Below are 13717 nucleotides of genomic sequence, written 5' to 3'. Positions count from 1 at the left end.
CTCCCTTCCCAATTTGGCTACCCATCCAAAGTTTGGAATTTAGGTGTGGCTTTGTTTCCCATGCATACATATGGGTTGGGTCTTCGAATTGGGCCTGGCTTTTAATGGAGAATCAACGATGTACAAGCGAGGCCTAGGGCTCTCATCCTCTAGTGGGTCATTATGAGATTAATTAGCCCAACCGTCAAACCCATACGTTGTTACCAAAAAAAAATGTAAAACCCATATGCAAACTCTTAAATAGATTTATAATTAGAAGGATATCATAGGAGACAAGTGTTTGGAATGAATGCAAAACTATGGGAAAGAAAAAATCAACCAGAAATCATAGAATAAGAGGAATTTAATGTGGTTTGGGATCGAATGTTTACATTCATCTGAGTGAATCATAGATTTTCCATTAAACTCAAAAAAAATTCTACACCACTCTTTATCTTACAAAGTGATGTCTTATTTTGTTATGTATAGATTTTTCCCCGAGACAATATATAGTGAATCCAAAACCAACTCCTAATTCTCACATAATTACAATTCTACCACGTATATGTAATTAATGGATTCAAAATATGACCCAGTTATACGTGTAAGCCCAATATTAATAACTATGTGAACCAACCTAATACAAGACACACTCAACCCCAACAACAATGATAACATATATCACACCATAGATCTTCATTTTCCATTAGATGATGATTTAGCCAATCACATCACAAAGATGGATTCATGAACCTCTAGCGGATTGCCACAACGTTCTCTCAGATGTAACGTTCTCTTCTAAGAAAAATGGCAATGGTTTTGGGATACCTTATTCTCACGGATCAAAGACAACTTCTTTATAAGGTGACAATTCATCTCTATCCTACTCCAACTTTAGTTGGTGGGGCCTTAGCATCAGGCTAGCTAGACATAATAGCCCAACATAAAGGACTTCGAAGATTGAAGACAAAGTTGCAAAACGAAAACCTAAAATGATGTAGAAAATAAATGATACTAGTTCAAAAAAAATAAAAATAAAAATAAAAATAAAAATAATAATAATATAATAATAATTATTCGACAAGATTGCCTATGTCTATGGTGAGATAAGATCTATTTCATTAGCAATGAAGAACATGATTATAGCCGCTCGTCGTCACTTCTTTTAACGTATAGAGAATAAACATCGCTACAAAACAAAAGTCTGACTTCTCACATACAAAGTGTATGACATGGTTCGATCCCATGACCTCCTTCCCTGTGTGTCCACTCTTCAAACCGAAACTGTCATCACTAGGCTATCCTAGTGTTCATTGATCATAATATGTGGGAAATGTGAAGAGTGAAAAAGTTTTTTTTTTTTTTGATAAGATGGGTGAAAAAAATAGCTTTTATTTACTTTTTGTCCCAAATATTCAACGATTTGGTGGGCCCTTGGCGTAGGAAGAAAGTCAAAATCCACTTATAGTCATAGTCGTAATTGGTACTCCATTTATTTTTCCTTTTTGAGGAGCAATTTAATTAGTTGCCTCTCTTCTCCCATTATTAGGCATCACCTCACCAAATAGAAAAACAACTGGGGTCCCTTCTTTCTTTTGGTCGATTGTATTATTTATTCTTACCAAAAAACAAGGCTTGTATTATTTATTTATTTATTGATGGATTGTGTTATTAATACTGAGGACCCTTATAGCAATTTGTAGCTAGAATAAGAGTTTCACTAGCAGTGGAGAACCTTCCTTCATTGAGGACTTTGGAGTATGGACTCGCAACAGTATTCTGTCATATATTTCTACATTAATTAAGACCCTCGTGATGTTAATTATACTTTTATTTAATTAATAAAAATATAATTACTTTAAACAAAAATCTAATATTAAATACAAGCTTTCATTAGTATGAAGTTTATTATAATGATCTTATCCACATCATTATCACACCAAGAACTCTTTGACCTCCAAAACCATTCTGAAATCATCTCTTTCTCCTTTCTTCTTCTTCCTCCATGAAGATGTTAAATTATTTTATCTGAATTCTCACCTTGTTTGACAAAGCAATATCTCTCTTTCTTTCTCCAAATTATATTATTAAATTAAAGTGAAAAAAACAAAAAGAAAATCTCTGAGATTAGTCGCAATACGCAAACTCTTAAAATTCAAAAATGCAAGCCAGCTTGTAATAATAGAAGTCTTAAGAGAGGAAGTAAGCTTTAGGAAAAAATTAGGTATCTGATTCTGATCCTAAGGGAGCAATGTTTAGTCAATCCCTTTGGCGCCTAAGTTATTCTTAAAGAGTAGTCATAGTTAGGTGGCCTTCCACAATAAGGAAAATATGTCTAGAAAAGGAGGAGGAGGAGGAAATGACCAATGGGACAGGTCACATCCATTTCCATTCACGTTGGGAACACTCCTTGCGTGGATGGTGTGAGTGTGAAAATGAAATTAATATGGATAATATATTATAGTGAAAAAAAGAGATTGGGTGGATGAAGGATAATGTGGTGGAACCCACAGTATTGAGTATTGATACAGTAAAGAATGTTTATGGATAAGGGTGGTGGTGGTGATGAGTTGGTGCCACATACGCATACGTACTATCAACAGTGTTAATTAGTAGGTAGGTCTAATAATATTCATATCTTCATGTTCTTCACGTTTTATAAACTCATTTTAAGTAAGATTAAAACCATATTGTATTTCATTCATCTTCCCTTAGAAGCAGTAGTACAAGCTGTACAGTTTCATTAAAAAAAAGAAAGTACAGGTTATAAGTACAGTTTACAAATGGATTTTGAAGAGGCCCTTCAACCATCAAGGAAGAATCCCTTCATCCATTGCTATCATTGTGTTTCTTATAAATGTTTTTACCAAAAAAATAAAAAAAAGTGTTTCTTATAAATGTTTGTGTGCTTTGCCGAGTGTTTAGGAATAGTAAAGAGTATTTCAAACCTCCAACATATGGGGAGACACTGTGAGTAAATCATTCGTCATCTTATTTTTATTTTTTTTGTTAATAATAAACAATAAAGGTCATGCTCTGTGTTATCTTACAGCTGGTTACAGTGAGTTTGTATAATTAAATTAAGAGAAAAAGAAAACTACCCACTTGGGTTGTGTCAATATTAAGACACAAGAGGGTGCAAAAAAGACTGTGCTATCCCCCCCACCCTATACATTGAAGATGCCTCAGCATACTTCCCATTATTCTCCAAATACTCTTATATTAAAAATTTACTGTCGTATGGTATTATCCTAGGAGGGTAATCTTGCTTAGTCTATAGTTTACTCAAAAGAAAAAAAAAATTCTTTATACAAGACATTGATGATAATTTTCAAAGTAATGCATGACACATTATAATTACCATTTGTCATGTATGGTTTATATTAGTCATTAGTGGATGGTGATAGTGTAACCATGCATGATGGCACAAAGAATATTCCTTTACAAAATTCCGCAATTAATCTTACTATAACTCAATAGAACTAGAAGTCATCTAGTTAATAACCATTGATTGGCTGTTTTATTATTTTAATTAGATACTAATTATCAATCAAAGAGGTCGGTGTGAGGTAGCATCAGGTCATCAGGTGTTGAATGACCACTACTTGAGGGTGACATACAAAGATGTGCCACGACCCGATTTAGTCTCTTACCTCCTAACTCCTAACTCCTAACTCATAACACTTATTATATACGCATTCAGGTCTTTTGTTTGTGTTCTGTGCATGTGCATGTGCATGTGCATGTGCGTGTGCATGTATAAATTTTTTTCTTTTGATGTGTTTTTAATGATAATAAATTAATAAAGGAAGATGGTTCCCTAAAAAATAGTGTGGCCCTTATATTAGAGTGGGGTGATCAATGTGGACATACATGGTAGCATCATCAGCAGTAGGATTTCTATCCTTCATGAGGTGTGGAACGGTCATTTCGTCCCATTTTGTATTTAGGTGTAGGAGCCACGCTGCCTTTTAGGTTTCTTCTTTCTATCAATAAATTATAGAAATAATAATACTACTTGATTGTGCATTTTTGCGCCAAGTAATGAAATGACCATCCTGCCCTCTGTTGGAAGCCTCGACAAACGATCACATGACTAGACTAGGTAGTGCTCTCAATCCCATAAATTATATATATTTGTGACTTTACTAGTTTAATTAATTGCCATGTTAGCTACATAATTGCACATCATAATAATAATAATAGGAGGAGCACATGGAATCTGGACTAAATTGTTGGTGGAATATGAAGAAGAACTGGAGAAGAAGATGACTAAGTGCAAGAATCTGCTGGAAGGTATAAAGTATGAGTTACGTGTTCCTCTCTTTTCATGGTGAATTCTCTTTTCAAGATCTTGAACATGATTATAAAATTAAGTAACTTGTCATTCAAGAGATGCCACCAAGAAAATTTAGAGTTAGAATCCAATGATCCTTATTCTTCACTACTTTAGGGTTTGGTGATCCGTTTTTGGTTTTAAGCTTTAAGTGTAGGTACGTAGCTCACCAGATATGATCCAATTCTTGTATATTTGTTTCTTCTTCTCAAATGCAAAAGGCTAAAAAACATTGTAAACATAAGCATAAAACCTAAAAGTACGTGTCAGGAAGATGACTTGACTATCCAATCATTTTCTTTTCTTTACTTTTTTTTTTTTTGTTTCATCTCTACCATTCCCCTATTTATGAGCTACTATGCGGGACCATCCCATGTAAAATGTTCGTCTGGGACAACCATGCTTGTAAAGCTTTCTTGGCCATTTTTGATAGAGAAAAGAAAACTAAGTAATATGATTGAGGGATTTTTTACCAAAAATTAAATAAATAAATGATTGAGGGATTATGTCCTCTTAATTATAGTTTTATGATTGATCATGATAAGATCATTATTTTCAAAATGCTACATTCGGAAAATTTAGCTGGAAGTTGTTTTATTGCATTTATTTTAGTAAAATAACATAGAAAATGAAATGAAAGGCCTCTTTTCCAAATTTTTAGCTTGCTAAAGGAGCCGGTTGAACCAAAGTCTAGGACCATTTGGCAGTATCAGTGTTCGTGGTTTAGTCTTTAAGCTTGTAACAACTACATTTTTTATTTTTTTCAGATTCAATTGAAACTTATCTATTGAATTTGGAGAGGGTGAACCATGATATTCACTAGGCCATTTGGCCGAGTAACCCTGGGTATAACATGCCCTTCTTTGCAAGGGAGTGCATCATAGGATTGGCTTACCTACAATGACCACACACACACACACAAAAAAAAAAGTTCCATGCTATTTGGTGACTGAATTCTTTCTAATACTAAGGAGTTTGGGATCTTATATTCAAATTATATTAGAGGTTCAATGTATTTTATCATACAGGCTACAACATAGCATGCGTTTTTTCTATAACAAACCTAACCTATTTTACTTTAAAATGTTATCCAAAGATAGTGAGGTTAAATGTTGACTTAAAATTTTAATAATAAATATAATCTAAAACAAATGAAGATAATCAATTTTCACTCTCTCTCTCTCTCTCTCTCTCTGTTTTTAACTTGTTCAATTTGGGTGAGAAACTTCCACTTAGGTTGTTCCCCTCTTCTTCTTCTTCTTCTTCTTTTTTTTTTTTTTTTTTAACTAGTTCTTGTATTTTCTAATTTTAAAAGCTAGTGAGGGAAGCATAGAAGGGATAAATATTACAGTAATTCCCAACGTATTTTACATTTTTTTTTTGGTAGAATGGGAATTCTGTATAAGAAATTATAAATAAATATCTTTAGAAGAAAACAGAGAGAGAGAGAGAGAGAGAGAGAGAGAGAGAGAGAGGAAAGTAATTATGAGTGGAGTTTCATCTCACTAGTGAGTCAAATGCTTTTAGCAAGCTGCAACTTTGAGATTCATGAGTTGGATAGCCTTCATAGGATTTTTCTCATAGTTTTTCTTTTTTACTTTTAATTTTTTCAACAGTCTTGCTGTACTTGATAAGTGACCAAAGCACAAGAAGAACAAATGTCAACCAGAAATTAGTAGACCAACTGAGCAAGTCTGTTGTCTACATGACACAACTACATAAATACTTTAAAGATGGGACCATTCTCTCTTTGTTATAATCTAAATTTATGTTTGTCTGCCACATAAAAATAAATAGATGTGTTTGGTATGACTTATAACAATTAATTTTTTATTAAATTAAATTAATATAGCATAAATTTATAAAACAACTCTTTATCACCATAAATTGTTAATGTTTATTTAAACAAGTACCATTAATGAACATAAGCAGAATTGCTATATATATATAGAATAAAATTATAAAATTAACGAAAATTAGAACAAAGCTCTCTCTCTCTCTCTCTCTCTCTCTTCACATATATTGTACACATTATATAATATGTACTATATAATATATAATACAGTATAATATAACATAAAAGGAGGACTTTGGTATTTATATAATATATTATACAATGAATAATATAATAATATATTCTTCAATTAGGTATATCAAACCTAGTTTCATTATATAATCTATTACATCTAGTAATAACCAAACGATTATTGTCTATAGCCCAAACAATTATTGTTCAACCAATACACTTGATTTCCTCCGGGATGGTAGTACTAGTCACCTGCCTAAACATCCTTGTGCTCATATGCTACCAATTGGAACAGTTTGTCACTTCACCAGAAGTCCATCGAACCATATTGACTTTTGAATAGATTTTGAATCATTTAAATGGATCTTTTTTTTCCCAATTTGATGCTAACTAGGAGGATTGATTTCGTCCCACCTCTAAGTAATTTAAGAAAGATCTTAACCAGTTAAAAGTGGAGAGTTGAGAAGGGTTCATATCCAAGAAGGATGTGGAATATCCAAATCCAAGCTATTGGATCATATTAAAAGATAATTCAATCTTCAATGTAGTTATGGCATTAAGGTAATCCAGTGGCCATATATCGTCAGGAGGAGGGACCATTTAAACTAAAAATGGTTAATCTAAAGAGTAACTCAATTCGTAAGGATTAACATTTCACATTTAAGAGGTCATGAGTTCAACTCTCCTTAGGGCCAAATGGAAAATCGAAAACGATCACTATCCACATAAACTCATATTTTTTTCATATTTTGGGTTGGATTTTATTCCTTGGAGATGCTTCACACAAAGATTCCAATTCAGACGTCCACAAGGGCTGTCTCCATTCCCAAAAGAGGTCAACTTCCTTGTGTGGCTAAGAGTGCGATGCTGCTTCCACAAAGGCCAGATTTGTTATTAACCTCAGAGGCGACCCATAGTAAGAATTGAGAAAGCATGCACCTTCCATTCCCAAATCCCAATTGAGGTATTTGAAGTGGAAGTCAGATTACCACTACTACAACTTAGTGCAAGCGTAATTAAATAAAGAGAATATTAGATAGACTACAGTCACATACACTAGTAAGTAGTAACCATCAATAATAATATTGGTACGTGTCAACCACATCATGTTTTACCCTAAACAAGCACAAGGGAACAATCCACATCACATCAAATATAACAAGATAACTTATTATAAATATTATAAATATACAAACTCAAACGAATGGTGCAATCCATTAGAAAGATTATAAATCAGCTTAATTAGTAGTTGTTGAGGGAGAGGGAATAATACAACACCCACGCTCATACACAGCCCAACTAAAAGTCTTCTAATTAATATTGTTTTCTCTTTCCTTTTTTTTTTTTCTAAGGGAAAAGGAAAACTTCTTTTCACCTTGTATTGTGACAAATAAATTGCAATCATGATCACTTGTTTTACCATGTTAAAAGTTGATGTGATAAATCTGATCATTAGATATTTAGAGAATGGAATCATGTGAATAAATGGACGATACATCACCAACATAGTAATCCTTTTTCATAAACCAAAAGAGAGGAGACTGACGAGAGAAAAATCCCAAATGGAGACAGTGTTACAAGGATTGTATCAAAGCTTGTTGGTTGCAAGGGGAAAGGGGTGGTCTCAAATAGAAAAGTTTAGATAGAAAATTAAGAAATGGCTGATCGGTTTATATGTAAGGAAATGAATGAGAGTATACAAACCAAAACACTATTGAGCTTTTGCATAAAGCTCAAACAAAAGGACTATTTGCATAAATCTGTATCTGTGATGTTTTTGAAAATCCCAACTTACATCTAAAAGCTAAAAGCACAAAAGATGGAACTTCTTCTCAAACTTCAATCGTTCTTGAAACTGAACTAATGAAATCTCTTAATCAACTATGTTTTATCATAAGGGGCTAAGAAAATCAAGGGTTGATAAGTGTTCATCCATTGTAACAAAGGATGTAGTTTGTCTTATTTATTAGATTGAGTTAACTTGTGTCCATGCTGAGGGTATTGAAAGAGTATTTTGAGAATGTACTAAAATTCAAGGATTTGCGAATCCTAGGATATTGGATGAACCTTCTTCTATAGGTTTAGGAAAAAAAATTTCAATATTTTATTTTGCCCATAAGAAAAAAAAAATAAAAAAAAAAAATTCCAACGATGTTTTGGTTATTACTAGGAAGTGGTTTGTATATGACAATATGCAAGTAGGCAAATACAACAATCAATCACACCAGCCAAGACAGAACAAATGAACCTCATCCCTTCATTTCTTTCTTAATTATTATATCTCATAGAGCTACAAGAAATAATAGAATGAATAATATTGTAGCAATAAATTATAAGAAAAAAATAGAAGCATCTCCAACAATGTCAATTCAGTTGTTGCCTTCTCTCACTCATGCCGTCTTTGATTCTATTCAAATCGCATCTCTCTCAATCGCCAAAATCGGGAAACGTTAGGAGGATGATGACGCTTCCCTTTGCCTACACTCTTTTCTTTCTATCCTCTTAATAAGTACAACTTTGAAAACCCATCATCAGTGTTACTCGGTCACTTTCCCATCAAGCCAAACCAAACCAAGCTCAGCTCAATCAGTCAACCCCACCCGCAGGGCCACAATGCAATGACAGGGGTGGTTGTAGCTTCTAAAATTGTAAGGTGAGGTGGGGGCATGGGGGGCCACCCGTAACCCACCCAGATTCCGCTACCCTCATCTAGGGTTGGCATTAGCGTGTATATGTCTCAGTGAGAATTGGTTTAGAAGCATCTTCTGAAAAGTTTCGGCGATGACGATGATGATGATGATAAGTTAGAATAGCAACCGCAACCGCCCAATTGCTGCGAAAACAGCGACGGCAATAACTAATCCTCTTCCACTTCCCTTTGACATCGACGATGACGCTCCGCTCGCGTATGGATCACCCAAGTATATCATCGTCGTATCATTCGCCGGCGGAACATCCGCCGCCTGTGGATTCCTCCCTCCTGACGACGTACGGCTGCAACAAATTTAATCAAACACCTTCACATTAGACTTCAAAAAATTTTCAATTGAAAACTACTACTCACTCTCTCTGAATCTCATAATTAACTTTCGTTTCTTCAGTATTTAATTATTATTTTACGGCCCACAACATAGCACGCCAGGCCATCTTTGACCGTTTCATCATCGTGCGGGTAATGGAAAAAGTTATACGAGTTTTGCCCTAAAAACCCAGTCACGTTTTTCATCAAACAAGTAATACGCATTGCTACAAATTGTTACGTTTACTCCTCCGGCCGGACCGGCACCAACTTCGACTTCATATATTAATATTTTCCAGGTAAAACTCGGCGACGGCAACGTCGGCGAGACGAAAATTAATATATAATATGTGACATGTCGGCAAGGGCACCTATTTATGGGGTGCACATGCCGGATTTTTTTTCTTTTTTTGGGGAAAATCTGACAATGACGGTAGTTGAAAACGCCGTTAATTCCATGAATTGTCCTCCGAACCGGATATTTTTTGTGTTCGTCAGGCCAGGGGTGTTCTTTTTCAGGTCATTTACCGTTGGTTTAGCATCTTCCATCCTCTTTGACTGAAGAAAAGAGAAAAAGAAAATCCCAATCCAACGGTTGGAACCCAACAAGTGGAAAGCCAACGGCTCTTTCACTCTCCAATTAAAGGTGGTGAGACCAAACTACCCTTATCCCTTTCTAGAATAAGAAGGTGAAAATGTAATTAGCACTACTACCAACCTGGTGCCAGAGGCAGCGGAGGGGCAAAAAGTGATAAGGTAGTTCGCGTTAGCACAGGTGAAGGTACTGGTGCCGTCATCGTAGGCGTAGCTGTAGGCATGAGGACAAGCATTCTTAAAAAATTCCGAGTAAGAAGATGGCTTGCACGTGTTTGGATTCCCATAGGCACCGCTACAGCAATATTGTGGATCACCAAACGCTTCACACGCGCTTTTACACGCTACGGCACTGCTGCTTTCAGTGCTGGTGACCTTGAGCTCCGTAGGGCAAGCACTGTTAACGTCAACCACGCATCCTGTGACGCTGCAATTCCCACCGGTACCGTCCTGGGGTTCTACTAGCATAGGCAGGTTATAGCCATCAACCAAACTCACATCATAGAAATCAAGCCCACCTGCGCCGTTAAGGGTGAACTCGGCAAGTGTAGCAGGGGGTGTAGCACCACCGGTGCATTCTATCTTTTCCGATCCACAGTCACCGGTGACACATGAGAACTTACCAGTGGAATCCTGGCTACATAGGGTCCGACCCCATAACCGGCCGGACCACCCAGATGGTACTGAGAGGGTATTTGATTCGCCGGTTTGAAGTGCGAAACCTGTGGTGGAAAGGGGTGCCGTTCCAGCTCCAGAGAGAAGTCCTGGCCATACTGTGTATCCGCAATTGTTAGTTAAAGTAAATGATGCTCCATTAATCCCTGCAGAACCAAAAAAGAAAAAGAATTTGAGAAAAATCTTCAAGTAGAGGAGCAATATAAATGGAGGAAAAATAGATTGTTTCTTATTTATACCTGAGATTAATAAAAGAATAAGTGAGGAAACGAGGGAGATAGATAAGGAAACTCTGGCCATTGGAAGAGGGGAATAGGTGAAGGAAGTAGGAATAGTATGGAGGAGGAAGAAGAAGAAGAAGAGAGAAGAGGCCAGAGAGAAAAAAGAAGAAGATGGGTGTGAGGCTCCCTCAAAGACCCAAACTCTTCTTCAATTCAGAGAAATAACAAATGAGAAGGGTAAGAAACAGAGAGGGAGAAGGAGATGGGAATTTATAGAGTGCTGAGAGTTCTGTGGTGGACCCTATGTCGGTTAAAAAAGTGCCCTAGTTCTGTACGTATTCTGTTTTTGTACGTGTATAAATGTATTTGTACAATTATATATACACAAATACATCGTATTTTCCTAGGGTATTCCAACCGTACAAAAAGAGCCCTTCACAGGGAAGAAGGATTACCATTCTTTTTTGTGACAGAATTGATGAGTGACCTGTGAGTGCCCTTTATTTATTTTTTCCTTTTTTGGTCTAAAATCTAAAGATTTTTGGTGATTAGTCAGTTCCCTTGGCCTTGGCCTTGAGAAAGTAAATATTAAGTTATCGTGACGTCCTTTTATTGTCATTCATAGGTTATAACCATGGTTAGTTCGATTTAATCTAAGGTTTGAGAAATTGTTATCAAGAATGTGATTGATGAAGGTTGATATAGATCTGATACTAATTAAGATCAGCCAGGATCAAACAAAAATACTCTTATTTTTATTTTAAAATATTTTTAGACTATTTTACCCTTTATTCATGTCAATCCATCGATATGATATTAGCTAAGAATCAGATAGAATGTGCACCTCCTCCGAAGATTATAGCAAAACAGATACCAATTCAAGCACCGTTGTTTTACACATCATTTCCTTTAGCAAATCAGATTTAGTTTGAGAAGGAGGACCCACCAAGAATCTCGTTATGCTTTTTTTAAAGACGGACGCAGCCCTAAGATTCTTGGAAATCTTACCGAGACCCATATGATATTTCCTTGAGTAAGTTTTTCTCTGGACTTGGTAACTCAATTCCCATAACTTAGGTAAATGTTTTTTTTTTTAAAGTTAATAATATTTTCCATTAAATATTTAGGTAAGTTGGACAACAATCACAATATCGAACTCAGAAACTTGAAAGCAAAAGGTCACTCACTAAATATATAAGATGAGATGGTAAGAGTGGTAAGGAAAGTAGTGAGTCACTTCAGCGTTTGCACTAGTCGTGCAGAAGAGTGAGAGAATCATAGTATATATGACTGTAAAAGTAACTTTCGTTAATTGGTCATTTTTTGTTTTTTTGTTTAGGTTATTTCAATTGATGTTTTACCAAAGGAAAATTCAATTGATGTAGATGGATTGTGACAATTTCAATCGGTGGATTAATTAGGTATTAAGTTTTATTTATTTATTTATTTTTCCCTAAAAAATTTAGGATGGGGGTTTTCACTCTACTAGTATAGGAGGAATCTCCCACACAACACCAATGGTAGTGTTTTCAATAAGGGTTATAATGATCAGGAGAGAGAGAAAAAAATAAATAATAAAAACATCATATGAAAACATACATTAAGTGCAGGGAGAAAGTTTTCTCGCACTGTTGGGTCAAGGAAAACTACACCTATCTAGATCATTATTACTCTACACCACCGTACTAAATTGATAATATTCTCTCGATTAAGAAGGGAGAGAAAAAAATAATAATAAAATATCATAAGAAAACTTACATTAAGCGCAGGGAGAAAGTTTTCCTGCACTGTTAGGTCAAGGAAAACTACACCTATCTAGATCATTATTACTCTACACCACCGTACTAAATTGATAATACTCTCTCAATTAAGGAGGGAGAGAAAAAATAAATAATAAAAACATCATAAGAAAACTTACATTAAGCGCAGGGAGAAAGTTTTCCCACACTGTTGGGTCAAGGAAAACTACACCTATCTAGATCATTATTACTCTACACCACCGTACTAAATTGATAATATTTTCTCAATTAAATCCAATACATCGAACCCATAAGCCAAAGGATTCTCCATATTCGCAGTGGATAAAGGAAAACAATCTTTTTTAAAGGAAAAAGTTAAGAATATTTTTCCCAAAATTTTAAATTTTGAATGGAATTTTCAAAATTTATATTATCCCCATAATTAATGTAATATGGGTTCAGGCTTGATATGTAAGTGGGTACCTTTGGTCATTTGAGGCCACAAATTTTGAGCACGTGGTGGATATTACTAGCATTAGGAAAACCCTCTTATATAAATTTTGAGAAAATATTTTCTATCCCATGTTCCTCATAAGTGCCTTGGCAAATGAGAACGTATGTTTGATAATCGATCAAGAAAGGTATGGTGGTCATTTTGCACCTCAAAAACCACTTTCCCATTAAAAAAAAAAAATAAACTTTTATTAGACCCTCAATGTAGTGTCACTTTTTCTTTTTTTAGGGAGGGTGGAGACTGATTAAAATTCACTACAAGCAATAGGAGGTGAAATTTTATGTACGAGTTCTTCTTTTAGGCTGCCAGTTATATTGTCAAGTATTTCAAAATAAAATAATGATAATAATAATATTAAGCAAGATATTATATATCCCATATTTATATATGTAAGTAGAAATCCATTTCCATATGTGTTGGTGAAGTATATAACTTTTGATTTCCTTTCCTCCCCTTTTTGTCCTTGACATGAGCTGTAACTTGATCAGCAATAAGGGAAAAGTTTGATCTTTTTGGAAATCCAGATAAGCTGCCACGTCAAAGATTCTTCATTAATTGATTTTGTTTGTCACATAGTAGTCAACAAAAAGGAAAATTGCCTTACCAGAATTCTT

The 13717-nt window shown here is 34.9% G+C and overlaps 1 protein-coding gene across 1 annotated transcript; it reads right to left on the bottom strand.

Annotated features, from left to right (window-relative positions):
- Window positions 1–8577: 8577 nt before the first annotated feature.
- LOC122069362 (pathogenesis-related thaumatin-like protein 3.5) lies at window positions 8578–11096 on the bottom strand. Its single transcript, XM_042633359.1, has 3 exons — window positions 10869–11096; window positions 10079–10775; window positions 8578–9335 (listed from the first exon to the last, which is right to left on the bottom strand). Exons 1-3 carry the CDS (start codon window positions 10927–10929, stop codon window positions 9146–9148), a joined length of 948 nt encoding a protein of 315 aa, XP_042489293.1. The 5' UTR covers window positions 10930–11096; the 3' UTR covers window positions 8578–9145.
- Window positions 11097–13717: the final 2621 nt, after the last annotated feature.

The sequence above is a fragment of the Macadamia integrifolia genome, unplaced genomic scaffold, assembly GCF_013358625.1.
Source record: "Macadamia integrifolia cultivar HAES 741 unplaced genomic scaffold, SCU_Mint_v3 scaffold595, whole genome shotgun sequence".
Classification (NCBI taxonomy): domain Eukaryota; kingdom Viridiplantae; phylum Streptophyta; class Magnoliopsida; order Proteales; family Proteaceae; genus Macadamia; species Macadamia integrifolia.
This window is presented reverse-complemented; position numbering and strand designations above follow the sequence as displayed.

Bases quoted from the DNA above. Each gene is read 5' to 3' on its own strand.
- LOC122069362 (XM_042633359.1), bottom strand. From the start codon at position 10,929: ATGGCCAGAGTTTCCTTATCTATCTCCCTCGTTTCCTCACTTATTCTT. The intron at 10,776-10,868 runs GTATAAATAAGA...TTGGTTCTGCAG, and splicing joins TATTCTTTTATTAATCTCAG to GGATTAATGGAGCATCATTT. The intron at 9,336-10,078 runs GTTGGTAGTAGT...AATTTGTTGCAG, and splicing joins TCCGCTGCCTCTGGCACCAG to CCGTACGTCGTCAGGAGGGA.